This window comes from Mesocricetus auratus, unplaced genomic scaffold (genome assembly GCF_017639785.1).
Source record: "Mesocricetus auratus isolate SY011 unplaced genomic scaffold, BCM_Maur_2.0 Super-Scaffold_100019, whole genome shotgun sequence".
In the NCBI taxonomy this organism is placed as follows: domain Eukaryota; kingdom Metazoa; phylum Chordata; class Mammalia; order Rodentia; family Cricetidae; genus Mesocricetus; species Mesocricetus auratus.
The window spans coordinates 8,642,704-8,668,896 of NW_024429200.1; the positions used below are offsets into that span (position 1 = coordinate 8,642,704).

General features: G+C 44.2%; 1 protein-coding gene across 2 annotated transcripts in view; it reads left to right on the plus strand.

The window, feature by feature from the left end:
* Positions 1-14,095: 14,095 nt before the first annotated feature.
* The window catches only part of Chchd3 (coiled-coil-helix-coiled-coil-helix domain containing 3), a 264,717-nt gene continuing 252,619 nt past the window's right edge, over positions 14,096-26,193 (plus strand). Inside the window, exons 1-2 of one of the 2 annotated variants that reach the window (XM_021234265.2) lie at positions 14,096-14,345; positions 24,952-25,039. In XM_021234265.2, coding sequence (XP_021089924.1) covers positions 14,265-14,345; positions 24,952-25,039 — 169 coding nt within the window. In that variant the 5' untranslated portion in view covers positions 14,096-14,264. The remainder of the gene's footprint in view (positions 14,346-24,951; positions 25,040-26,193) is intronic. The other variant, XM_005082384.4, reaches the window with a different exon arrangement.

Genomic DNA, 26,193 nt, shown 5'->3' on the forward strand with positions numbered 1-26,193 from the left:
TTACAGGAGTGTGTCACCATGCCTGGCCTAAATTTTTGTGACTCGTTTGACAAAGGACCCAGTATGAGCTGGGTGTAAAGCTGAATGACACATAGGCCCCACCTCCAAGAAGCTCTTAGTAAGTACACTGGAGGGGAGGGGCGGGAAGGGGGTCACTGAATGTAACATCCACTACTTTCGTGCCACTGCTGGGAGGCAGAATCAGTTTAACACCATTCTATAGGTGTCATTTCCCCTACCTTGCCCTGCTTCCTCCTAGGTCACTGTGGAAAAGAACCAGCTTGGCCCCAATGCATGTGACCCTGTGTGTGTCAGGAATGCCACTCACCACCTTGGAGCTGCCTCAGTGAATAGTGTGGGTGTAATTGCCAGGTAACTGCTTTCTCTGTATACATAGACAGGCTGTGACCCCCCCAAGAAAGGGCTTGTTTCCCAGCCTTGAAGGGAAGGACATCCAGGAGAAATTTGACCTCAAGATGGCTGAGGAAGAGCCAGGTGGTGGTGGTGCATGCCTTTAATCCCAGCACTTGGGAGGCAGAGGCAGGTGGATCTCTGTGAGTTTGAGGCCAGCCTGGTCTACAGAGCGAGCTCCAGGACAGCCTCCAAAACAATACAGAGAGACCCTGTCTCGAAAAACCAAAAAAAAAAAAAAAAAAAAAAAAAAAAAGATGGCTGAGGAAGAAGGTTTCTAAAATTCCTTGAGGGTCAAGGTCTCGTCCATCTTACTAGAGTTCCCCTCCCTGCTTTTCCTTCCTCTGATTTCATATTCATTAAAACAGATAGAAAGCAGGAGGGATTTTCGAGAGATACAAGATGGGGGAAGATGGGTTACAAGAGGCAATAAAATGGTTGGAGCAAGTGTTTAGAAAGCCTTAGATTAGATCACAACAACTACAACAAATGAGAACAAATATGAGAGATTAATAGTTAAAATAGATATAAAATAGTTTGAGGGCTGGAGAGATGGCTCAATGATTAAAAACACTGGATGCTCTTTCAGAGGACCCAGGTTCAATTCCCAGCACCCACATGGCAGCTCACAACTGCCTGTAACTCCAGTTCCAGGGGATCTAACACCCTCACACAGACATACTTGCATGCAAAACACCAATGCATATAAGATGAAAGTAAATACATAAAATAATTTGAAAGAAAAAGCCATAATAGAATAAACCAAATTACAGTTGATATCATAAAGTCAATTACAGCCGGGCAGTGGCAGCACAGGCTTACATTAATTATACATTTAGAAGATTAATTGGTAGAAAAGCAGAAGTAAATAGTACTAAGTTTAAAAGTGATAACTAAGCCGGGCGGTGGTGGCACACGTCTTTAATCCCAGCACTTGGGAGGCAGAGGCAGGTGGATTGCTGTGAGTTCGAGGCCGGGCTGGACTGACAGTCTCCAAAACAATACAGAGAAACCCTGTCTCGTAAAACCAAAAACCAAAAAAAAAAAAAAGATTAACTAAAGTCCATTTTAGCAACAATGAAGAGCATGAATTGACATGCGAAGAAATCCAAGCAAAAAAATACGTGGGAAAATGATCGGTCTCGCTCGTAATGAGATAAATGCAAATGAACTATTAGCTGTTGATTTTTCCGTATCATGATAGTATCAGGCACAATCACCCCATGACCCAAGTATGGGATGTAGATTGTTGCATCTAACAGGAAACAGCTAGGAAATTTCCCAGTGTATAGTCTTTCCCCCTGAAAACTGCGCTGCTAGGGACTTACGCTTAGGAGATAGTTACAGATATGCACACTCAGTGGGTAAGGTCTTTCAGTGTTGAGTCTGAAGACCTACAATCCATCCCTGGAGCCTAAATGGTAGAAGGAGGGAACCTCATATGCACACTATGACATATGTGTCCCTCCACAAGTAAACTAATAAATGTAATTAAAAAGTTTAATCAAGCCTATCATTACTGATCTGGTTTTTAAAGTTAGGTTGAAATTTCTAAATGTCCAGCAAGAAGGACATTTGATGGATGAATGAAAACATCATACCAAGGATATCATGTAACTATATAAATAAAAACTAACATAAAACAATGTTTAATGACACAGAAAAGAGACTTAGAATACAATAAGCAAACCCAGCAGGCTGAATGATAGTATATAATTTGTGACCCCATTTATCTTGGACATAAAAGAATGTATTTTTATATTCTGAATATATTAGCAGTTGATAGGTATGGATAGTAGGTATTATGGATAGTTTGTATTGTTAGTTTTTTTATTTACTGTAACAAACACATGTTATTTTAATAAACAGAAGCTACTTATGCAAGACTAATAGGATAACAGTTTACAAATAATTTCAAATTAAGGAGTTAAAAATAGAATTGATGTAGGTAATATAAATATCTGAAACATATACAAACAAAATACAATATGAGATTGGAAATATAATAGTGCATCTGAAATTAAGTAGAGAAAAACATGGCAAGGAGGACATAAACTCACTATTTTATATTTTAACAAATGCCTGATGTTATCTATGTTAAATGCATAACTAAAATATATAACATGAGTACAATAAGATGTAAATTATCAGTGGATAATATGGGGAAAGGCAGAAGCATTGGCCATGGTCTATTTGTTTATAGCAGCCTCTACACTGGCCATCCATTCCTTTCTGAATGTCTCTTCCTCACAGCCATGTCTTGAGAATAAATGACTCTTTCTGCCATTTATCAGAGGTAAAGAAAAAACACTAACAAATAGTTCCTCTTATTTCAATTCATTCTATGCAGCTCCTGTCTATGTTCAGGGCCCTAAGATCTTACCCTCTCCACCATTCCCTCTTCAATCCCCACATCCTACCCTTGCATCCAGAGGAACCAGGCACATAGAGGGATCCTGGCCTTGTGCAGTGAATGGCAACCCTGTGGCAAAGGTCAGTAACTTGTGACACAGAAAGCAAAGCATTTTATCAGTGTCTATGCTTTATGTGGCAACTTACAGCATAGAAGACACAGGCCTATTTGCTCATGTGATGGGAAACTCCAGAAAGATGTCTGGTTGGTGTGACTTAATCCAGCCAAGAGATAGAACCAAGTTGTTTCACTTCCCAGTTCATCGCTCTATTCTTTCTGTTTTAGCTTTGTTTTCATGTAGGCTCCTTGGGTGATCAGAAGGAACACCCCAGGCTATATACTCCTTCCTGTGTGATGGGTATCTATCCCAGAAGCTGCTAGGTTCTAGGAAAACCAGGAAGGTGTGCTGATAGGTTCATGTCCTGAGCCTTACATCCTTGGGTGGAGTTGAGGATGCGGACAATCTCATTCGATGGATAGATAGATAGATAGATAGATAGATAGATAGATAGATAGATAGACAGATAGATTGATAGATAGATGATAGATAGCAGACAGACAGACAGAGCTAGAGATGTGTGTGTGTATGTGCATGAGCATGTGAGATGTGAGTGCAGGTGCCCAGAGAAGACAGAAGAGGACAATGGATCCCTTGAGGTAGAGTGACAAGCTGTTGTGACCTGCTCATCCTAGGTGCTAGGAATGGAGCTTGGGTCCCTTGAAAGAGCAGTACACAATATTAAACACTGAGCCTTTTCTCTACCCCTCCCAAATGTTTTTGAGAACTGTTTTATTGGCTCCATAAATGTGGAACCAGAAGATATAAGGGGTGACTGTACTAGCTCTTGGATACCTGTGTGATCTTGACATCCTAATGTCTAGGACCCATGTAGATTACCAACGGTTATGTAAACAGGCTGAAGAGAAAACTCAAGTCCAGTTTTATGATGTTTGCCTTCCACAGTGACTGAGCTATTCCCACAGTCATCAATTTGAAGCTGCCAAGTTGATGAATCTAAATGTATAGCCAAGTGTCTGTCACTGGGTTGGGCGCTGACTCCAGTGTGTCCCTACTTTAAGTTTCTGTGACATTTCCTTCAATTTGGAATGGTTTGGAGCACATCTGTCCCATGGATCCTTCTTGTTCCATTGTCTGATTCTGATCGACTATAATAGACTTGGGAAGTTCTTGTTAATTATGAAGTACCCTGAATCTCAGCTTCCCAGTAGGGAATTCCATCATCCCCTAAGGCATGTTCTCCCAAGCGCATCTCTCTGTCTTGCTTTCCCTCTACTTCTAAATTTCAAAAAGAAATTGAAGTATTGCTTACATCTTACTCATGCACAAGTGCACAGTTCTCAAGTACACAGCCTAGTGAATTTTTACAGATGAGCGTACCATGCAGTAATCACACAATTAGGAACTAGAACCTCGGTGACACAGCAGAAGCTCCTACAGGGCTACCTGTAGGTGAACTCCACTCACAAAGGTAACCACTTTTTTTTTTAAGGTAACCACTTTTTGATGTCTTCTACTGTAAGGTTTGTGCACGTGTGTGTGTGTGTGTGTGTGTGTGTGTGTGTGTGTGTTGTGCTCTCAAGTGCATGTTCACAATGCATATGTGTGAATGGAAAAAAATAGAAAGGAAGAACATGACAGATCCTAGGTATGGTGGAGATGAAAGTCTATTGTAGACAAATTAGAAAGCATGGCCAGAGACAAGTACGTCTGGGAGAGTCCAGAGTGGACATAACCAGACTGAGCTGATCCTTGTGAGGAAAGAGGTGAGAGGAGAGGAGCCAGAACATTAGGCCTTGAGGGGAAAGGGGAGATGAAAGGGCCAGGTAACCAAAATGGCTAGGTTATATAGGGAAGGGCAGCTGGGGGAAGGGCAGTCCAGCTTCTGGGCTGGAAAAGCTAGGGTAGGGGGCAGGGAATGCCAGCCATACCCTGTAACAGGGAGGGACTGAGGGATGCTGGGAGAACCTGGCAGGCAGGGTCTGCTTTGATATGGTAAATAGGTACCTCAGCCATTTGTCCGGAGTTTGAGACCTAACAATGTGGAGGTCAAAGGACCACTTGAGTGAATCAGTTTCTCTTAGCGTCGTGAGGGCCAGGGGGATCAAACTCAGGTTGTCAGTCTTGATAGCAAGCACGCAGACCCGCTGAGCCACTCACCGCCCTGATCAGTTACGTTTGTGATGTTCCTTCCCCATCCCTGAGCGGTTGTGATCCACCCAGGTCAAACCAGTCAAGCTCTTTGTGCCATCAACTCCACCCCAGGCCTTGCCTTGTTCTTGAACTCATGCGCCTTCATTTGCTCAGCATTATTCCTATAATATTCAGGTATGCTAAATTTAACAATAGTTATGTTTTTTCCCTTTCACTGTGGTGAAGCATTCCCTGTGCAAATATGTCACCATGTGCTACTCTTAAGTCAATGACACTCGCATTGCTTGCCACGTGGGGTCTTGTGTGAATGAAATTATGATGGATGCTCCTCTATGTGCTTTTGGTAGACTTAAATTCTTACTTCTTATTCCCCCCCACCCGAAACAGTGTCCCTCTGTATAACCCTGGCTGTCCTGGAACTCACTCTCTAGACTAGGCTGGCGTTGGACACAGACATCTGCCTGCTGCTGCAGCTCAAGTGCTGGAATTAAAGGCAGGCACCGTCACCACCCAGCAAGTTCTTACTTCTGGTATGTATGTGTGTGTGTATGTATACATGCATATTCCCTGGAATGGGATTGCATGATTAGCTGATGAATTTGTGAGAAGCCTCTAATATTCCTACAGAGGAGGGAACTGGCTTTATGCTGGACCTGTCACCCCTACAACTGGGGTCTATGCTTGCACCTCACAAATGTACAGCATTGCCATCTCCACTTAATGATCCTGTCTGCCTGGGTACCATTGGCTACTGAAGTGCCGGTTCCCAGGCCCCAGAATCCTGGCAGGTAAGACTCAGGAGGACAGTTTCCCATCAGAGAGGAATCACAAGTGCTGGTAAAGTAGTAGACTGAATGTTTCTGACGTCATTGCACTTTGCAGACTTGGGTTACTCACTCATTTTCTCTGAGTGTGAGTCCTGTCATCCACACACACACACAAAAAAAGAAGATTTGGGGCTAGAGAAATAATGGTTCCAAAGTTATGAGCACATTCTGCTTTATTCTGCTTTTGTGGAGGAAGAGTTCAGTTCTCAGCTACCCATGCAGGGCTGCTTACTACTGTATGTAATTCCAGTTCTAGGGGATCCCTTCTTCTGGCCTTTTGTGGGCAGCTGACTTCAGGTGTACCCCACACGTGTGAGCGCATAACTAAAAATAAAATCTTTAAAAAAGAAATTGTTGAAAAGGAACATCAGATGGTTGCCAATGTTATTTCCACTTAAATTCTCATGAATTTCAACACGAGAATACACTGCCCAGTCACCTACTCTGGGCTAGGGGATGGAATTCTTTCATTCTCTCCATGTTTGTCAAATTATAGTGGCTGGAGCATTGAGTGTCTTTGCTATGGGACACGGAAGCAAAACAGAGTTTCACTGACACTGGAAGGTCAGCAAAGTGCTTGCCGTGGATGGTCCTGAGCTGGGACAGAAGTGAAACACACACACACACACACACACACACACACACACACACACACAGGCTGGGTACTAGCAGCTGGGAGTGGGGCTATTTCTACAGTATCAGCATCAGTAAACATGTGTGTCTCTGCCTGTCCAACCTCTCAGCAGAAGTGCCTGTGAAACCTTGATGTATTCCAAGCATTTGTTATTTGGAAGTAAAGAGGCTAACAGCTTGCATTTTAGAAATCTCTCAAGTTCCATGACAGGTAGATATTGTTAAAGGGTTAGGAGAAGGTCCCTGTGCTCTCAAGTAAAAATGACTTGAAAATTCATCAAGGCCAGAGGAGCCATTCAGGAGAGATGACAGATGGAATGTTTGTGCTTGTTTAAGGGATGGAGATGAGGAATGAGCCTCTCCTGACTTGTGCTCTGTGCATCAGTGATGATCACTCTAAATCCTGTGTAGGGGAAATCAAAGGGCCTTGGGACCCGGGCGCCGTTTGAAATTGGACGCAATGGGAGCTAGGCAGGGTTTGTGTCTCCCTCCCTGTGCACACTTCTCCCCGTCACCCCACCCCCACGTCCTATCCCCAAAACTCAATATTCCAGCCACTATAATTTGATGAGCATACGGAGAGGAGAAAAGAAATGAGGTGTCAGGGAAAACCCATAAAAATGAAAAAAGCCAAGCAGAGGAGTATCCAGGCAGTGATAGAAAGTGACTACTTAGGAACCTGCCATAAACTGGGTGAGGCTTTACTCTAGAATAAACTTTATGCCAGGGAATCTTGGGGCATTGCCAAGAATATGGCCCATGTGCAGAATTTATTTTAGCTATATAGTGTTAAGTGGTGTCTGTTAAGCAGAATAGTCACCTTACAGCAAGGCCGGGCACAGCATCCACAATTTTCTGTGAGGTAGACACTAGCAGCAAAGGCCCTGTCCGCTGGAAGCTGGAGATGGATGGAGAGGCTCTTGAGAAGTGAGGGACCATTCTCTCAGGATCTTACTCAATACATGAGTATCTCAGTGGAGACAGGTTTGTGCTGTTAGTGATGGTATATGCCAAAAGACACATCTTTATCCTGCTTGTTAATGCCATTTACTTACTGCCGACTTGTTTCATGCTATTTTGAGTTTGTAATCTCTTTAAATGTACTGCTTAAAATTCTTATATTCCAAATATGTCACATGAGCCCACATGCATGCACATACACACATAAATGCTCACACGCAGGGAGAACTACTTTTGAGCGTTTCTTGGTTTTCATATGGTTCCCTGTATAATAATAGGTGGGAGGCTTTTGAAAGCTGGGACCCATCACACAGGTCCTAGTCCATATTTTCAGAACTTGCTCATATTAATCAGCCCCACCCCAGCTCTTTCCAGTGAGTTTAATTGACTAGCTATAACTATGGCAACTATATGGCCTAGATTTTCCAGCATCACCCTGACTTCAAGGACCGTGTTTAATTGTCTCTCTAACTACATGACTAATGTCAGGGCAACTGCTTCAATTGCTTGCTCAGAAAGGGAGATTGTTATATCTGCATTTGGTTTCGGGCCAGGCCGCAGATTCCAAGTCCTCCACTGTGTAGCTGCAGCATTCCTCAAGAGCGACCAGAAGGCTCTTGTGCTATGATGAAGAACACACTCATTAGCTTTGCTGGCCGGGGACCAGGAGTGGGCTCTCTGCGTCCTCAGGCTTTCTTCTTTGACCTTTGCGTCCTGTTCCCCTATACCCCCAGCCCAGCGACTGGGGACAGTCAAGCGACGTGTAAGGGAACAGCGGAAGAGAGGTTTTTGCTTTTAGCAATTTTTGGCTTGAAGCTGGGGACTGACAAATCAGAGTGTATATGGTGAGATTTTGTTGCACCCAAGACTTCTTCAACTTGAGTGGAATGGCTTAGAAGGCTAGGTGGGTGTTTCCCACCCCCACCTCCATACTCCCAGGGAGAAGTATGATGGGAAACAATCTCCTCCCTCTCTCCTCTACGTCCATCCTTCCTTCTTTCTCTCCCCTGCCTACGCTTCATTCCTCCCCTTCCTTTCCCTCCTCCTTCCTCCCTCCTTTCCTCCCTTCTTCTATTCCTTCTTCTTTTTCTTCCCTTCACCTCATTTTCTCTCTCCTGCCCTTCTCTCTTCCATCTCTCCTTCCCTCCCTCTTCCCCTTCCTTCTTCCCCCTCTCTTCCCCTTTCCTCCTCCTCTCTGTGCCTCCCTTCCTCCTGTCCCCTTCTCCCTAAGGTCTGATGTGGTAAAAGTGTGAGAAACGGCACATAACGAGGAGTTGGAGGGCAATACTTTCTTAGTGGCTGGGTTAGCCAGGGCTCTCTAGAGGGACTTACCCCACCACAAAGACTATTTAATAGACTGGCTTTCACAGTATGGTCTGGGTAGTCCAACAATGGGTATCTCTATACAGGTGAAACCAAGACCTATGCAGCTGCTTTGCCTACAAGAATGACCGTCTCAGCCACCCCAGGATGGCACTGCTACCGATCTCTAGTCCACATTGGAAGGAAGGAGAATCTGGGTTCCATTGTCACCAAATATGGCAGCAGCAGTGCAAGCAACAGGGTAGATTCACTTGTCAGGGAGGGGCAAAGGTGGCCAGGAAAATAAGCACTAGCTTTTCCCTCTGATTTCCTCATATCTGGGCATCTGATAGAAGGTGCCACCCACATCAGAGGAGTGCCCTCCTCCTTAGTCCCCCAGAAATATTCGATGGCAGAGAGGCATGTCTCTTAGTTGACTGCAGATCCAATTAAGCTGACAGTCAAGATTAGCTATCATGGTGGCCAAGCTAAGATTTATGCCCTGTTGGTTATCAGGGATGCAGCTAAGGACAGTGTTGCTGTCTGGAGACTGAGGGGAGTCGTGTGGCTCTGTGGCTTTTGCTCTGTGGCTTATGCTACCAGGAAGTTTTTGGTAAAGCTATGGGCATCCCAGAGGAGGGTAGAGAGGAGCCTGAGTGCAAGCAGAAGCTTCAATAAGAACAACCATTTGAAGAAGATTGGATCTGGAGATTTTCTCAGAGTTCTAAGCAGCTCTGGAAACTTCTCGAGGCATGTGTCTCTGCTCCATGCTCTGAGTTTGTGAGACAAAGCTGTAACTCACTTCACTTCACGCTACTGTCCCTTTTGATAGACTTATATTTCACTATCCAAAGCTTCTCATTCTTTAAAAACTATTTTTGTGTATTCTTTAAGAATTTTGTGCATGTATACATTGTAGTTTGGTCGTATTTATCTCCCCCACTTTCTAACTCACACTCCTCAGACCCTCCTACATGTTATCTTCAAACTTCATGTCTCCTTTTTAAAAATTCTTTTTATAAAAATATTATAATTGCCGGGTAGTGGTGGCACATGCCTTTAATCCCAGCACTCGGGAGGCAGAGGCAGGCGGATCTCTGTAAGATCGAGGCCAGGCTGGACCGACAGCCTCCAAAACAATACAGAGAAACCCTGTCTCGTAAACCAAAAAAAAATTATAATTCACTGAGTCCAATAGGGATGTGATTATGCACACGGTGTGAGCTATCTAGTGGAGTGTCGGCACTTAACTGAAGGAAAACGACTCTCCCTTCCCCAGAAGCAATGAGCTGCTAATAACTCCTTGGCTAGGGCCTTCTGAGCCTTCCCCACCCCACTGGACTTTTGACTGATGTGATACAGTGAGCAATAGTTGTAGTGCAACAGCTATCAGAGAGGAGAGAGAGGGGGAGAGAGAGAGGAGAGAGAGAGGGAGAGGAGAGAGAGAGGGAGAGGAGAGAGAGGGGAGAGAGAGAAGAGAGGGAGAGGAGAGAGAGAGACAGAGAGAGAGGAGAGAGAGGGAAGAGAGAGGAGAGAGAGAGGGGAGAGAGGAGAGAGAAGGAGAGAGGGGGAGAGAGAAGGAGAGAGGAGAGAGAGGAGAGAGAGAGACAGAGAGAGAGAGAGAGAGAGGGAGGAGATAGGTTATATGGGTGCATGTATTGCATGTATGTGCAGGTTAGAGTTTGAGGTCACAGAGGCTTCCTCAATAGCTTCTGTGCCTCTACTGAATCTGCAACTTGTCTCTTCGTCTAGGCTGGCTGACTAAGGGGCCCAACGGACCGCAACTCTCTGCTTCTCCCCGCCTTGCAGTTTTTTATGTGGGTACTGAGGATCTGAACTCGGGTCCTTATGCTTATATCCAGCTCTTCACCCATCCAACCGTTTCCCCAGCACACTCTCTTTGATGCAGAGACTCAAGCCTAGAGCCTTGTCCATGCTAGCCAAGTGTTCTGCCATGGATCTATACCTCCAGTTCCACCTTTTCTACTAAAACCTCTTTCACATTTGACTTAGTTGCATGCTAAATGAATTTCTGTCCTTTATTAATGTGTGACTTACATGTCAAAAACATTTAGTTTGAGTGCGCAAATCAGTCAGTTTTAGTGTATTGGTAGAGCTGCAGAATCATCGCCATAAACTAGTTTTAACCTGCCTCTATCAACCACGCTGCAATGAAACAATGCACCAGTTAGAACTCCATCTCCCATCCAACCTCCCAAACCCCATAAGCCTAATCTACTTTTGTTTATTCTGCACACTTCACTTAAATGGAATCACACAATGTATCGTCTTTCTGTGTCTGGAATTTTTCTTGGGAATAACAAAAAGTGCATTTATTTGTATCATGCATGTGTTCTGTCTGCCTGCATATATGTGTGCCAAGTGTATGCCTGGTCTCTGCAGAAGCCAGAAGAGGGGTCTGGTGGCTGAGCACAGGAGTTACTGGCAGTTATGAGCTGTCACATGGGTGCTGGGACCTGAACCTGAGCAGCGCAGGCTCTTAACTGCTGAGCCTTCCCTCTAACCCTTGGCATAATGTTTCATGTTACGACCTAATATTTCGATTCATCGATTCTGTAGCATCTGCCAGCACTTTGTACTTTTTATTACCCAATACTATTCCATTATCTGGAAATGCTGTATCACATTTATCTACTTATCAATAAATGGACATCTGAGATATTTTTGATACTATCCCCCGTGGGATTGATGTGTTTATTTCATTTTGGGCTTCCAAGTTGCAGCATATAGGAATTTACTGGAACTTCTACTGTGATCTTACATTCTGTAACCTTGCTGAACCTTAAAAACAATTCCTTTTTTTAGTAGATTCTTTGGGATTTCCTATTTATAGGGTCCTGTCATGTGCGACAAAGGCAGTTTTACGGTTTTCTTTCCATCTGGGTGTTTTTATTCTGCTTACGGTTCCTGGTTCACCCCCCCCCGTAATCTGCTGTGATACTTCCTGGTTCATTACCCGAGCTGCTCTGAGTCTCTTCTTGTGTGCTGTGAATTTCACATTTAAACTTGAGAAAGTGATACCAAAAATAGAGAAAAGGGAGAGAGAATCTGGGTGGTGGTTCAAGTTGAGGTTTTGTTTTTCAAGCTTTGCATTCTGTTTCCTATATCTCTGGCTAATAAACGATGCTGCCTTTGGGTTAGAAGACCGCAAGGAAGCTATAGCCAGGGAGACGAGGAGGACACTAATTCTCTACCGTTCAGGAAGAGATGGTACGAATGACAGGCCTTGAAATTGACATGAGGAGAACAGTATTGTCAACATAAGCATCCCCCCCCCAAATAAGATGTATTATTACTGTTTTTGGAAGACTTCTTTAGTGTTGCTTGAAATGGGCTAGGAATTTGAAAGCATTTTGCATCTTCTGCCAAGAAGACCACTGAAATGCCTTTTTGTTCCCCAACTGAAGGCATCTGCTTCCTTCCCACACTTGACTTTCTTCATTGTTAACAAGTGGTGTTTTTATCTCTGTACTCTCCATATGGAAGCCTTTAATTCTGCAAGCTTTTATGGAGTGACTGTTATATGTAGCTTCCCCAATACATGCCGTGTATGTTGTAGGAAGTGAGGTTGTATTTGTGGACAGGGAGGACCTACTATAAGGAATGGCAATCCCTGGGTGTTTGGGTTCCCTGCAGAAGAATGTTTGACTGTTGATGGGGGAAGTCCTATGTATATGTCAATAAAGCACTGTTGGGCCAATAGGGAACCAAAATAGGTGGGACTAGGAGTCCAGGAGAACTCTGGGAAGGAGAAACACAGAGAGTCCGGGGTAGGAAGCCTGGAAACTTCTCCGGTAAGAGATATACTTAGATTAACAATTATGGGGTAATTACTTAAGTCAGAGCTAGCCAGTAAGAAACAAGCAAGGCCAACAGCTTCGTAATTAATATAGCCTCCTGTGTATTTATTTGGGACTGATGCGGCTCTAGAACCAGGCTGGCGGGAAGGCTTCTCTCAAGGAAAAGGTTTCTCTTTACAGACTGTGATATAACTTGAGGACAAGTAGGGGGGCAGATAGTCTCAAAAATACAGTGTGATTTAAGATGCACATTTGTTAAAATGGATGGCAAGACAAGATGAAATGAACACTCTGCTACTGACCAGGGATCTAGGAATGGGAGAGATTTAAGCTTCTGTTGTACAAATTCTGGCATCTTGACAAATAAATGAAGCTCAAGATAGTTCTTCAATGTTGTGTATCCCTCTGGCAAAAACGGATGGAATAGTATGCTATGTTCTAGATCTTTTAATGCCCAAAAGGACGAATTGAAAAGAATGTCCAAGTTCAGTTAGTTCTGTCCCCTCCCATTTCCCTCCTCTCCTGTCTGCCTGCTCCCCTCCTCCTCCACTCTCCTTCCCTCTCTTCCTTTGTCTTCCCTCATATAGCTAGGGCTGTGTGCACTGCCCATACAACTGACCATATCTAGAGCCCCATCCATCCTACTTCTAACGAGTATTTATCTGCCCCTGTAAATCTAAGAACACACTGTACTTTTAGCAAGTGTTTAGAAAAAGCAAAACAAAAACCATAAGAACAAAAAAGAAATACACGGATAACCTAAAATTTTTTACTCTTCCTGGAGGTAAAGTATTGTGTTAGAAACTTTCCAAAACAGATGATCTCAATTTTGTCTAATGCCATATTATTTTCTCCACAAATTTATGCCATCTATGGTGATTACTCTTCTCAGCCTAATTGCCTGGTGATCTAACTTACGGAGGAGCAGGGGAGACACAAATGTGGGAAATAGTGTTCTGACTGCATGGTTGGTGTAAATAATTTTTTCCTATGTATTTTCGTATGCATATTTGAAAACCCTAACATTGAAAGTTTCATTTCACACAGCCGAACAAATACTTAGGCCATGAGACAGCAACATAAGCAAATACGGTCTCTGCCCCTTAAAGTTTAAGACTAAATGGCAAAATGTTACATTTAGTGACAGAGATTTGAGAATAGGAATGTAAGAATTGCTTGTTTAGGGGAGTGCATCTCCCACATCTAGCTTGCAGTTGAGTGGAGAACCACTGCCTACTTAACTGACCAAAGTTTCTAGAGTAAATTGCGAATCAAGCTGACTGGGTGAACAAACTTTGAAAGTAGACCAGTTAAGAGACATCAAGGGCCATCAAGACTACAACTCCCAGAATGCTCTACACCCCTTGCAAGCTCTGGAGCCAGAAAAGACTACAGCTCCCACTACACTCAGAGGCTCCGGAAGCTTTGTTAAGCACCGACCTGTTGCCATAGCATCCGGGTCCGGGTCCACCAATCCCGGAGCACCTTCCGATAAGAGGCGGGCGGCTTGCCTCTCGGGCCAACCCCAGGCGTCCCACTCCTGGCACGTGACCGGAGGGGGCGGGCTTTTGGGACCGGCGCCTTCTCCTTGCTCCTTGGGGTCGTGGCCTTGCTCCCGCCGGGCAGGGGAAACGTTCCCGGGGCTCTCACGCGCAGGTGTGCGCGTGGGTCCTGACGCGCTCGTGGGTCCAAGCTCGGGCTCCGCGGGGACAGAAGCAGGAGCCATGGGCGGGACCGCCAGCACCCGCCGGGTCACCTTCGAGGCCGACGAGAACGAGAACATCACGGTGGTGAAGGGCATCCGGGTGAGTGCCGTGGGCGGGCGGAGGGCAGCCCCTGAACTCGGACCCCGACGCTGACACGTGCCTGGGATCGCTGCACCCGCTCCCTCCGCACTCGGCTTGCGCTGTTGTCCCGCTGCAAGTCTGGGTGTCCGGGAAGAAGCCTGTGGTTTCAAGACTCGGGACGTTCATTCAGAGAGAGTCGGCTGCGTGCCAGCCGCCAGGCACTGTGCTGGGACGGATGGGGGTGCCGGGTCACCATATCGTCCCTGCTCGCTAGTTACAGGACGTCAGTGACACGCTTGCCTCACCGCGCCCCCTGCTCAGGACTCGAACCGTGCTTGTCCACTCACATGTCCCTCTCGGGGCGAACTGGCGTTTTAAGGATGACCCTTACTTGCTTCTGCCGTTCAGGGCCCCTTTTCTATACCCCAGCACACGCATACACTTGCACTCAAGCCATTCCTGGCCCTGCTGGCTGACTTCTGGCTCCTCTTCCTTCCACCTGATAATGCCGTTTTCCCAGGCGCCTCCCCCGCGGTTAGTTGGCCCAAGTTTTGAACCAGGCCCAGTTACTACAGGCATACTGTCTGCCAGCTTGATTGGGGCAGAGGTCAGTTTGCAGTTCTTCAAGGTTGGTAGAACCAAGACAGTCAGTTCTGAGGGATATGTTGTAGCGACCTTTTAGAGTACCCTCTGCGTGGACTTGCTGCACGAACTGAAAGCTTGTGTTTTCTCTAGGGTGTCAGGATACCGGCACTAACTTCATAAACACTCTGCACCTGACTTTGGAGCGTCTTGGTTTGAGAAGTACACCTGTACCTAGTAAATAAAGCACTATGGCTCCAGGTTTTAGAGCACCTTACACTTTCTGTCTACTGTTTCTACACAGCTACTATTAGTCGGTTAAATATGTAACATCGTCTTTTTTTTTGTTACAAGGAAATAAAACTTTAAAAACATTTCAAGTGTTTAAAAACTTTTTACTCTGAAACTTGTTAGTTTGAAAAGAGCTTATTAAAGTTTTCCTGATAGAAACTCGAAACTGTTGAACTGAGTTTTTGGTTTGTAATCAGCAATTCTCACTGTATTAATCAGTGATAAAACTACAAGACTGCATTATTTACTGTACTGTGGTTCAGTTGTTACTTTTTGTAGTAAGATAAGAATTATTACAAACATGAGTTTTATATAGAGATGGAAGAAAAAAGTGAGTTGTCTCTTGGCTTTGAATGTTCCATACTAGAAAGTGAAAACTTAAGAAAAAAGAATGTTTCAGGTGAGAAGATTTTGGTTAGAAAAATGCATAAGCACATGTCCTCAAGTGCAGACACAGCAGTGACACAAATCAAATTGAAAGAGAATTTGGCCACAGCATAGCGATGGATTTTATCAAATGTGGAGTGATGGGCAGGACAGTAGGGAATAGGCGTTAGACTCAAGTGGTGAGATTGTTTTTAAAGACATTTTGTGAGTTTTTTTTTTTCTTTTAAAATCCCTGCTGCCACACAACTTGAGGTCAGCTCCTTTGTCATAGATACATTGTATCTCTGTTGTTACAGTCCAGGCGTAGGCAGCCTTATTTCACAGGTGTTGTATGCCACTCTACTTCGAATGGCCTTGGCTAGGTTTCTTTGCTTCCTGTCTTTTTCAAGGATGACCTGTAATCTCCTGGGCTTCGTTGGTTTTCTCCTCTTCAGACTGGTGGAGCCGAGTACATCTTCCAGATCTGTATCTTTTTCAGCTCTGAAGTCAAATGAGCTTCTTGCCATTGTCAGTTTTTTAGGAAGAAATGTAGCCTATTCCCCTTCCTTCCTTCCTTCCTTCCTTCCTTCCTTCCTTCCTTCCTTCCTTCCTTCCTTCCTTCCTTCCTTCCTTCCTTCCTTCCTTTTTTTGGAGACAGGGTTTCTCTGTATTGTTTTGGAGACTGTCCTGGAACTTGCTCTGTAGACCAGGCTGGCCTTGAACTCTCAGAGATCCGCCTGCCTCTGCCTCCTGAGTGCTGGGATTAAAGGCAGGTGCCACCAACGCCCGGCCCTATTCCAGTTTCTTTCAAAACAAGTAAGCTGTTGAACTGTGAAGACTTGGAGGTCATTTTGGATTCATTGAGGTCATGCACAGGAGAAAGCCAACTTGGAATTAAGCTCACATGTTTGGTCTGTGGCTCTGGACAAGTCACTTCTCTGTTGACACATCCTTATCCATAAGTCCAAATGTTATCACTTCCTTTGGATAGGGTAGGAGGATAAGGTGTGTAAAACTCCTGATGAATTGTAGACTTTTAGTTTATTATTATTATTACTATTTTGCAGTGCTGGGAATTGAATTTAGATCCTCACATGTGCTAGACAAGTGCTCTACCATTGAGCTATATTCCCAGCCTGCTTTGTAGATTTATAAATAGAAAGGCCATTATTATGATACGGTTCCTTTCGCATTCAAAGTTCTAGAGTTCTTTGGAAGTGCGCTGGAATCAAACACACCTGGGTTCAGATCTTTGCTCTGTAGGATTTAGTGTGATTTACCAAATGGGACAAGTCACTTCTGATTGCACTTCCCTATCTGGTATGTGTACCTGGCCCTCTGTCTAGTGCTTGTCAGTGTTTACGCTTGCAGAGGTAGCTTGGAATTCCTCAGGAGAGCTGAAGGTTAAACCTGTGAGACCACAACAAAACTGAACAGGAGAGCATGCTGTGCCCTCGGGAGAGAGGATTCTGAGATTGTCCATTCCCCGTGTGAGCCTTGTAAATCTCTTCTAGCGCTCTTGATGTTTTTCTTGGGTTTGACCAGTCCCCTTGTTTGCTTTCCAGGTGTGAGTAGTGTTCTCAGCCTGTGAGCAAGCCTTCGTCTTTAGGCATCGTCAAAACATGGATAGATGAGGCCCAGACTCCAGTGCTGGATTTCACAGGTTAATGAAACTTTACTGAAGAAAGCTTTTCAAATTTTGATCAATTTTATAATGTTTAGGATCATCAGTTAGGAAGAATAAGACTATACCAATAATAGAATACCCACAGCTGGGAAACAAGTTTGTGTTCTGTTCCGTTTATCTTCAGTTATCCTAATGCAGAAAGAGTAGCATTTCGTGAGCAACAGAAAACTCACTAAGTAGACTGAGTTTAATAATAGATCATGAGTGTCCATATTTTTCTTGCTGGGGTGCTTATAGCTTGCACTTAAAGGACCTACTTACAATGTCAAGTTTCCAGTTTATTCTCACTGGTTGGTGCTACTTTTCATGGTATTATATATATGGTCCTGCTTTTTTCCTTATTCGGAGCAGTTGCTAGTATTTTTCTGCCATCTGTAAAATAGCCTGTATTCTTTCCGCCCCCTCTACTTAATCCCCACTCTGCTCCCCAGGGAGAGTGAGGCCCTCCATGGGGGACCTCCTGAGTCTGTCATTTCATCCAGGGCAGGACCTAGGCCCTCCCCCATGTGTCCTGGCTGAGAAAGCATCCCTCAATGTGGGATGGACACCCAAAGTCCATTTGTACGCCAGGGATAAATACTGATCTACTACCCGAGGCCCCATAGATTGCCGAGGCCTCCTCACTGACACCCACATTCAGGGGATCTGGATCAGTCCCATGCTTGTCTCTCAGCCATAAGTCTGGGGTTCAAGAGCTCTACCTTGATCAGGTCAGAATAACCTGTATTCTTATATCTGGTTTCGGTTTTGCATATGAAACTACTCGTATGGGCTGGATGAAGGATTACTCTCTTCAAATCTCAAATAAATTTTCCAACGATAGAAAAACAGTATGTTTATTACTCACATGTGCGTAATAGGGTTTTTGTGTCCACCTGTTCTGCCTGCTGAGGACCCTCTCTTTCACGAATGTATCTGAAACATCAGAGCTGTGAGTTAGCTCTGTCAGAGCAAATGCCAGCTTCAGTGAGTATCACTTTCAAAGTTCTACTACTTCTCGTGGTTTCTGGCCTTGAAGCTGCAAGCTGACATTCATAGGAGACAGCGCCATGCATACCTCTGAACCACGCCACGTGCTTGGGAGATGTTGGCAGCTGAGAGACTGCTGATGTGGAGTGCTGTAGAGGTTCTGCACAGAGTGTTAGCCACAGGGACTGTGGGAGCAATTTACTTTCAACTTTAGGTTCTCTGAATGTCTTGGGCCATCTTGAGCTTTCTAGAACTGGGAACACAAGCTAAATATAGACTGAAAATGACACGGTTTACAGAAATGAGACTGTGTGTGTTTCACGCCACCCCATTTTCTTCTGTATATGGGAGAACTGACAATTTGGGTGTGTGTGCCTTAAAAAGGTAGTGGGGAACCAGTGTTCACAGACAATGACCTGTTCTTACCAAGAGAGAAAATTGCATGTGTTCTTTAAATCCATTTGATAAGAAACGTCTGAATAAAAGCTGTTAGGGCTTCGGTTTTGAATTTGTTCTGTGTCAGGTGGTTCTGGCCTTTCCTATCTCAAAGGTATCAAGTTTCCCCCTCTGAGAGCTGAAGACTTTCTCTTTGTTCTTACTCAGCCTCTTGTGTCTGGGAAAAATACTGCGTTCTGGATTGGTGGGTGGTGTGTTTGTGTTTGGATAAGACCAAACAGTGGTTGGGAAGAGATTACGTGGGAGGGTTAGATGACACAGCCTGCTCTGGAGCCCATGGTGTGACCTACTCTTTGAACAGGGTAGGAAGGCAAGGGCAGCCGATTCTGCCAACAGGCCTCCTTGTCCCGATCACCCTTATTGTATTTGTGGTTCTTTCTGTGAATTTTGTAAGGTATGGACTCTGCCTCAACAATACAGTGAGCACACAGTTTTGTGTACATTGAATTAATCCATGGACTCCAAAGTCCAGGGGTCTCTGCGTGTAACATCAGTGTGTGTGTGAGGGGTGTTACTTCACATTTGGCGTTTGTCTGGATGGAGATTCCCAAGGCAGCTGGAGCAGATAAAGGTCAGCCTGTGGGAAAAGGCTCGTCTAGTGGAAGTGCCCTCTTTAAGGACACATGTGTTCCTGGGGAGTTTCCTCTTGGGCTGCTTGTCCAGCTCTTCCTGAAGCTTAGGCTGTACCTTTGACTGCCCAACTTTGGGCCAGTTTTCATCACAGAGAAGAGCTGAGCTGTTTTACAGCTAGGGGCTGTGTGTATGACCTCGGCCAGCATCTTTCAATCTTGTTTGCTGCCTCCCAAATGAGTGCCTGTTGCGAGAGATCAGGGGAAACCTGAGCTTACCTCACACTGTACAGCATGGCTGCTGTATCCAGATAGCTGGGGACAGGTAATGGTGCCCAAGTTCAGCAGGATTGCAGCCTTGGCCGCCGTTATACCAGTGCTCCTCAAAGGCCTGAGTTCAGCTGTGGAGAACGGGGTGACTCTGGATCAGCCAGTCCTGCAGTATGCATACCATGGATTCTTTGGATGACGTGCTTGACTACATGTGACCAGAGCCTACATGAGGAATGTTTTGGTTGGTGTGAAAGTGACATTAAGTAGCCATATGGAGTCATCAGAGAAACCACAAAAGCAACAAAAGGTTAACAAATATTTATTGCTGTATTGAAAGACATGTTCTACTTCTATGCCCCCCACAACACTCCTCCTAGGACAGCTGCTGGTAAGAACTGCAGACTTCATCTTCAACCCCATGTGGAGAAGCGCTCCATGTAGGCCCAGGTGGTGAGAATAAACTGGAAGAGACAAAAAAACAAAACAAAACAAAAAAACCTGTGGCTATAGCTCTATGAATAACCACTCTACCAGAGTTTATACTACAATCTCCATATAACCAGTGGGCAAAACTTTGACTTCCCAGACAGAGGAAGCCAGGTGTATTTTCCTGAGTCAGCTCTTTCTGTTTGAAGGGCGACCTTTTGAGGAAGCTTTAGGGATTAAAAGGACTTTCATGGTTGCTGTAGAAAGTAGTCAGTATACATTTCGAAGGGAAGTGGATGCTGAGACTTGAGTTATAGCTAATATGTCTGACCAGTTATTGTTTTATGTAATTTTAATGTTGCAGTTCTTTGATTTTTGGGGTCAAAATAAAGAAATGTAAATTAAAGTATAAAAGTTACTGCATGTATAAATTGCATGCATAAGCTGATGAACTTTATAAACTCTTTATAATATGCTATTTTGGATGTATAGTACAGTATATTGTACTTTGTAGTATTTATTGTGATAGTAATATGTAGTGATTTATTTTTTATCTTTAGTTTGTGAGAATCAAACCTAGGGCTTTGTGTTCTACTGTCAAGCTCTGGCCCCAGCTGTGTAGAATTATGTAGAATATATTGTAACACTAATACATTGTTATGAAATATATGGTATATAGGAATTAAATGTATTATATCATTTAATGTAATGTCATTTATATAATATATATCACTTAAAATAGCTCTGAGCTTCAGAAATGAAGGTCATTTCTTAAGAGGAAATGGGGTGCTTTTATCGTATGCGGGGAGATTGATGGGGGGTAATACTGTTGAAAGAGCACGTGACTGGAGCAGCTGCTACTTACTGGTCTCAGTGTTCCCTGTAACTGGGCATTACTCAGGGTCATCTGGGAATGAAGAGGATTGGAGTCAGTGCTAACAAAACCTCTTCAACTTTGTAGATAAATTTCAAGTTTGCCCAGCAGCTGGTGTTGGGAAACATGAAGCCAGACGGGACCCTGGCCTGTCTTCCAGTACATGGGAAGTGCAGGCGGAAGGATCAGTTCTAGATTCTGAGCTACATGGGGAGTTTGGGGCTAACCTGGGCTTAGACTCTTTAAAAAAATAAAAGCAAAGAAAACAAGCAGATGAACAGTGTAATAAAGCAACTGTAGCTAGGGTTGCTGGGGATGTAGCTCAGAGTAGGCAGGGCTGGAGGCCCAGGGCTCAACCCCTAGAATCACAAAGCAAAAATAAAGCAACAAGAAAGAAAAGATGAGTCTGTGCCTGGTGTCTCAGCATACAAACCTCTTGCTACACTTTAGTTTGACTGGTCCTAAGAAAGGAGTCATGCTCTTTTCTCTAAAGAGCACAGTTCTTGAGCTGTTTTTCCTTTCCTGTCTCACTTCCACTTTAATTTGGGCCCTGAGACAGAAGTAGCTGCTAAGAAGACAGTTCACACAAGTATTCGAGGGACTCAGTTTATGCTTAGTGTATGGCGTATTTGTTGACGAATGACTCAGGGATATATGGGAGCTCAGTACCATGGGAAGGCAGAGTTTGTAGCAGATGGAGTGGGCGTGCGGAACCACAGCTGTGTAGACTGTTGGAATAGAATGCAGAGTTAGTTTGATGTGTGATTGCTTTGGATATTGACTTCATCTTAAGGGGTCTGGAGGGAAGGCACCGGTGGCAGAGATAACAAAACAGCTACCTACGGTGGGGGACCAGTGGGTGTGAAGTATAAAGGGAGGAACCAGAAATTGAGGTTGGAGAATTAGCTATCACCAAGTGAGAAGTGAGATGAGGGAAGAAATAACAATTCAGTTGGTGTTTTGGGGTTAGGGCTAAGAAAATAAGTTGAGGTAAATGTTAAAAACAGCCCTTTTTCTGACTTGGGATTCTGAATGGAGGTGTAACAGGCATTAACTAGGTAAAAGGAAATTGGGAGGAAGACAGTTGGACAGGCTCAAGTTCAATTTTCGACACGTTGGGTATGAGGTATTTCTGTCTGTCTGAGGCAGCTGTTTAATAAGAAGTTAAGTGTGTTTAGTCCTGGTTTTCAGGGTTTAGAAGTCATGAATTCATCAACAGCAGTTCAGGAAGGTGTGGCTGGGTGTGGCGGCAGATGTCTGTCAGCCCTGCACTAGGGAGACTGAGGCGGGAAAATCTAAGAGATTGGCTGAGAATACCAAGAGCACATGGAATGATAGCAAGTTAAGGCCAAGAACAGGGTGGGAGTCCTGTGCCCCTGAGGCCAGGCAGCAGGGGAAGCCTGGGAGAACATGAGGCTTGGCTAGATAGAGCTCTCCGAAGAGTAGTGTAGTGAGACATCAGAAAGGCACTAGATTCCTGATGGGGCCGGGGGTGGGGAGTGTTAGGTGCTGGGGTGATGGTGCTGGTGCTACAAGGAAGCCATATAAATAAGGTGTGTTACAAATATATACGAGTTTATATGACAGCGAGTGTAAAGATTACCACTGGTGCCTTTTACCAGAATGCTTCTGTAGTTAGACTGGGAGTAAAGGCAGATGGACAGAGCTGAGGAGGTGGAAGTTAGGAGGGCCTGAGCATCGAGGGCGTCTCTCTGTTACTGCAGTCAGAAGCCCCAGGGTCCTCATTGACCTCTGTTTTACTTCCTTGTCTTAGCAGATGCTGAGTGTGGTACCTAAGAGGGATATTTGAGGTTGACCTTGATTGAGACTTGGACTTGAGTTGGAACCCCAGCTTCACTGCTGTGAGACTGTGATCTGGGACCTGGTATTTGTCTGGCACTCTTTATTTCCTCACTTATATAATAGAGGTAATATAAGTATTCACCATGCAGGCTTATTGAGGATTGGATGAGTACAGCCCTTGGGTAGAGATGAAATGAAACAAGCACTAAGCCCATGTTGGCAACTTTGAGTCCTAAATGCCTTGTAGACATGTATTACTTTTGATACACACCAGACTGGCCTTGAACTCTTGTTCCTCCTTTTTCTGCCTCCATGGTGCTGGGATTACAGACTTGTGCTACCATTCAAGGCTCTAAATATCTTTTGAATGCATTAACTATTGTATTAACAAAATAGCACCCCTCCCCACAACTTGGTTGTGGAATAATTTACATGCCTCCATAGGTACTTGCATTAACTAGACAGTTCAGTAGCTTTTAAAATGACCGTTATGTTATACAGTGACCTTTTAAGGACATTTTCATAATCTGCATAAGGCTTGAATCCTTACTCCCAACTCTGCCCTAGGTAACTTGGTTTATTGATGCTCTGTTTACAGAATTGCCCTTTCTGGATGTTTCAGATGAATAGACTAAACACGGCCAAATGTGGTGACCTACTGCTGTAATCCCAGCACTTGGGAGGTGGATGCAGGAGGTTTGAGGCTAATCTGGGCTGCACAGTGAGACACCTATCTCAGAACAAAAAAGTAATCCTGTAGTATGCATTTTTGGTGTTGGGTCATTTCCATTTCCATTTGTGGTTTTTGGGTTTGTACATGTTGTAGCTTTTATGGAACGTCACTCCTCCTTATTACTGACGTGTATCCCGTTCTGTGGATATATAATGCTTTGTTTGTCTGTGCACCAGTAAATAGCCACTTGTTTGTTTCCACTCTTGCTATTATGAATAATGCCTCTGTGCACATTCTGTGCGAGGCTTTGTGTGGACATATGCTTAATAGCTTCTCTAGTGGTCCTTTAGTCTCCTCCAGGGTCCTCCTTCTGTCTTTCTCCTCTTCAGTCTGTTGTCTACACTGTAGCCAGAGTGATCGCTCTGCAATGTGAATCTGATTATGTTATTACCCTGCTAAAATACTCAGTGCCTCTTGCCCCCTGAAACTTAGTTTGCTAAGCTCCAACTGTGTTTACGAAAAGTTTTAAAATCTGAAATATCCACCTTTTTCTGTATATCCTCTTTCAATATACTCATTCATTCACTTATAGTGGTCATTGGCTGTTTAACCATTGTTTTTTTTTTTTTTTCAGGGTTATTGACTGGGGACATCAAAACCTTTGCTCTTTTGCCATCTTTGTTTGTAGTGGGAAAGGCAGAGAGGAAGCAAGAAGTGTCAGATACTGATAAGTACTATTAAGAAAAGACAAACAGGACAAGGCAGTAGTGACCTTGGGCTGGCGACTCAACTCTGCAGGCTGGAGTGGTCCCCAGAGCCTTTGGCCCATTGCCAGCAACCTACTTGATTTCTCCACTTGGAGGTCTGGTGTTGGTAACCCCATTCCTCATCCACACTCATGTGGTTTCTTTGCTTTGTCACTTTCTCTTCCTGAGTTCTGTTCATCTTCCCCCATGGGTCTTTTCTCCCTGGGCCCCATCCCTACAGCCTTTCCGGATGCACTGGCCACTATGTTTCTGTAGACTACCATTAGAGGCTGGCAGTGGAGTCAGGTAGCTCCCTTCATGGCATACTTAAATGACTTGTCTCATTGTTCCACGTCTCTTAGCAGCTTGATGGCTATGAATCCTCTAAGTCTAGCCTATTCTTGGCACAGAGTCTTGCCTAATCAAAGCTGTTGAAAGCAATTGTGTGTTCTTAGCCTTGAACAAGAGAGAGGAAGATAGGAAAGAATGGAGGTGAGAGAGAGAGGGAAGGAAGGAGTGAGTTGAGGTCTGTTACACACACACACACACACACACACACACACACACACACACACATGTATTCACTAGCTATATACTGAGCAAATACTGAAGGAGTTTTGGTGGTTGACACTTTCTCCAGGATTATAACTTAGTGCATCACACAAATCAAGTAATGTTACTAGCAGTAAGTGCTTAGTGGTGCACTAGAAGAAATAAAGGAGTTACTGCTGTGAGTGTGGCTTGGAATTTTAATGCTGTTTTTGCTTGCGTAGTGTTACAGCTGTTTGTGCGAGTCTAATTGAGTAGGCCATTGGTTACAAAGAATGATGCAGATGTGGGATTGCTTGGACGTTACTGCATTGTCTTTTGTTTTTGTCTCATCACTTCATTCTGATGTTCCTTTTGCAGCTTTCAGAAAATGTGATTGACCGGATGAAGGAGTCTTCTTCGTCTGGCTCTAAGTCTCAGCGGTATTCCAGTGTTTATGGTGCTTCAGGTATGGTGGCATTCTTATTTTAGGAGTTCTCCTTTTAAGAAACCCTAAGTAGGGAAAGTGACTCAGTAGTCAAGCTCAATTGCTCTTTGTCTTCTGGTGTTGGGATGTTCAGTTTTATAGGGTTAGAAATCAGTATCTAGAGTGCCTTTTAAGATACTTGGCTCTGCTCTTAAATGCACCTGTGAACTTTTGTTTTTCTCATCCAATCCTCTAAGCTTCAGAATGCTATTTCACACCTTTTGTGTTCAATGGTTTGATAGTAGGAATATTGAAGATTAAGGAGGAAGTATTCAGTAAATACTTTTATATTTTTATTTTTTAAAGAAAACTCCTGGGGCGGGGAAGAGCACCTGAAATGAGAAAATACTGATTTATCGCTTCTAAATTATTAAATACCTCAAATGTTTTTATAGTAATTTTTCAAGCTTCTACAAAAGATGTAGTTTGTTATAGTGTGACCTAGTTATTGTGAACATACTCTTAATGGAATCCATAGAGAAATTGTAGGGGTCATCTGTAGGTGGGTCTTCTTGGATGAGAACGAGCTAAGGAGCTTTTCCTCTTCCCTGAGCTTCCTGTAGCTCTACCCATGTGTTCACCCAACAGTAGTTAGTAAGAACCTCCTGTATGTCCAGCACTTGTCTCTGTTCTCTTCTGGAGACAGCCCCGCTTATGTTTGCTAGGCAAGTGCTCTGCCGCTGGGTTGCGTCCCTAGTCCTTTCCTGCTCTGTCTTGATGATGCCCAAATGATGACTGGACATGTTGATTGTGAAGTGACAAGAAGAACAATATGGGCGTGATTACTTTTGGACCAAGAGATTTTGAAAGGGGCTCATTTGGCTGCAGGATGTAAAAGAGAGGAAGATGAGCTGTTGGGCACTTGGCCACTTTCTGGGGGGGCACTTGTGACCCTCAGGCTGATCATTATATTAGCAAATATAACTTGAGCTTCTGATAGCAAGCTTCATCAGGAGCAGTTTTTGTCTTCTCAAAGCTTCTTGTTTTTAGGAGGCATGTTGAGCAGTTCTCATGGTTGATTAACACAAATGAAAGGCAAGCACATAGCCAACTTAACACAGCCATAAACACCATTTATTCTTCCACAGACCTGCTGCTTTGCCCTATCTTTTCCAGGAAAGAGTAGATAATCAAAC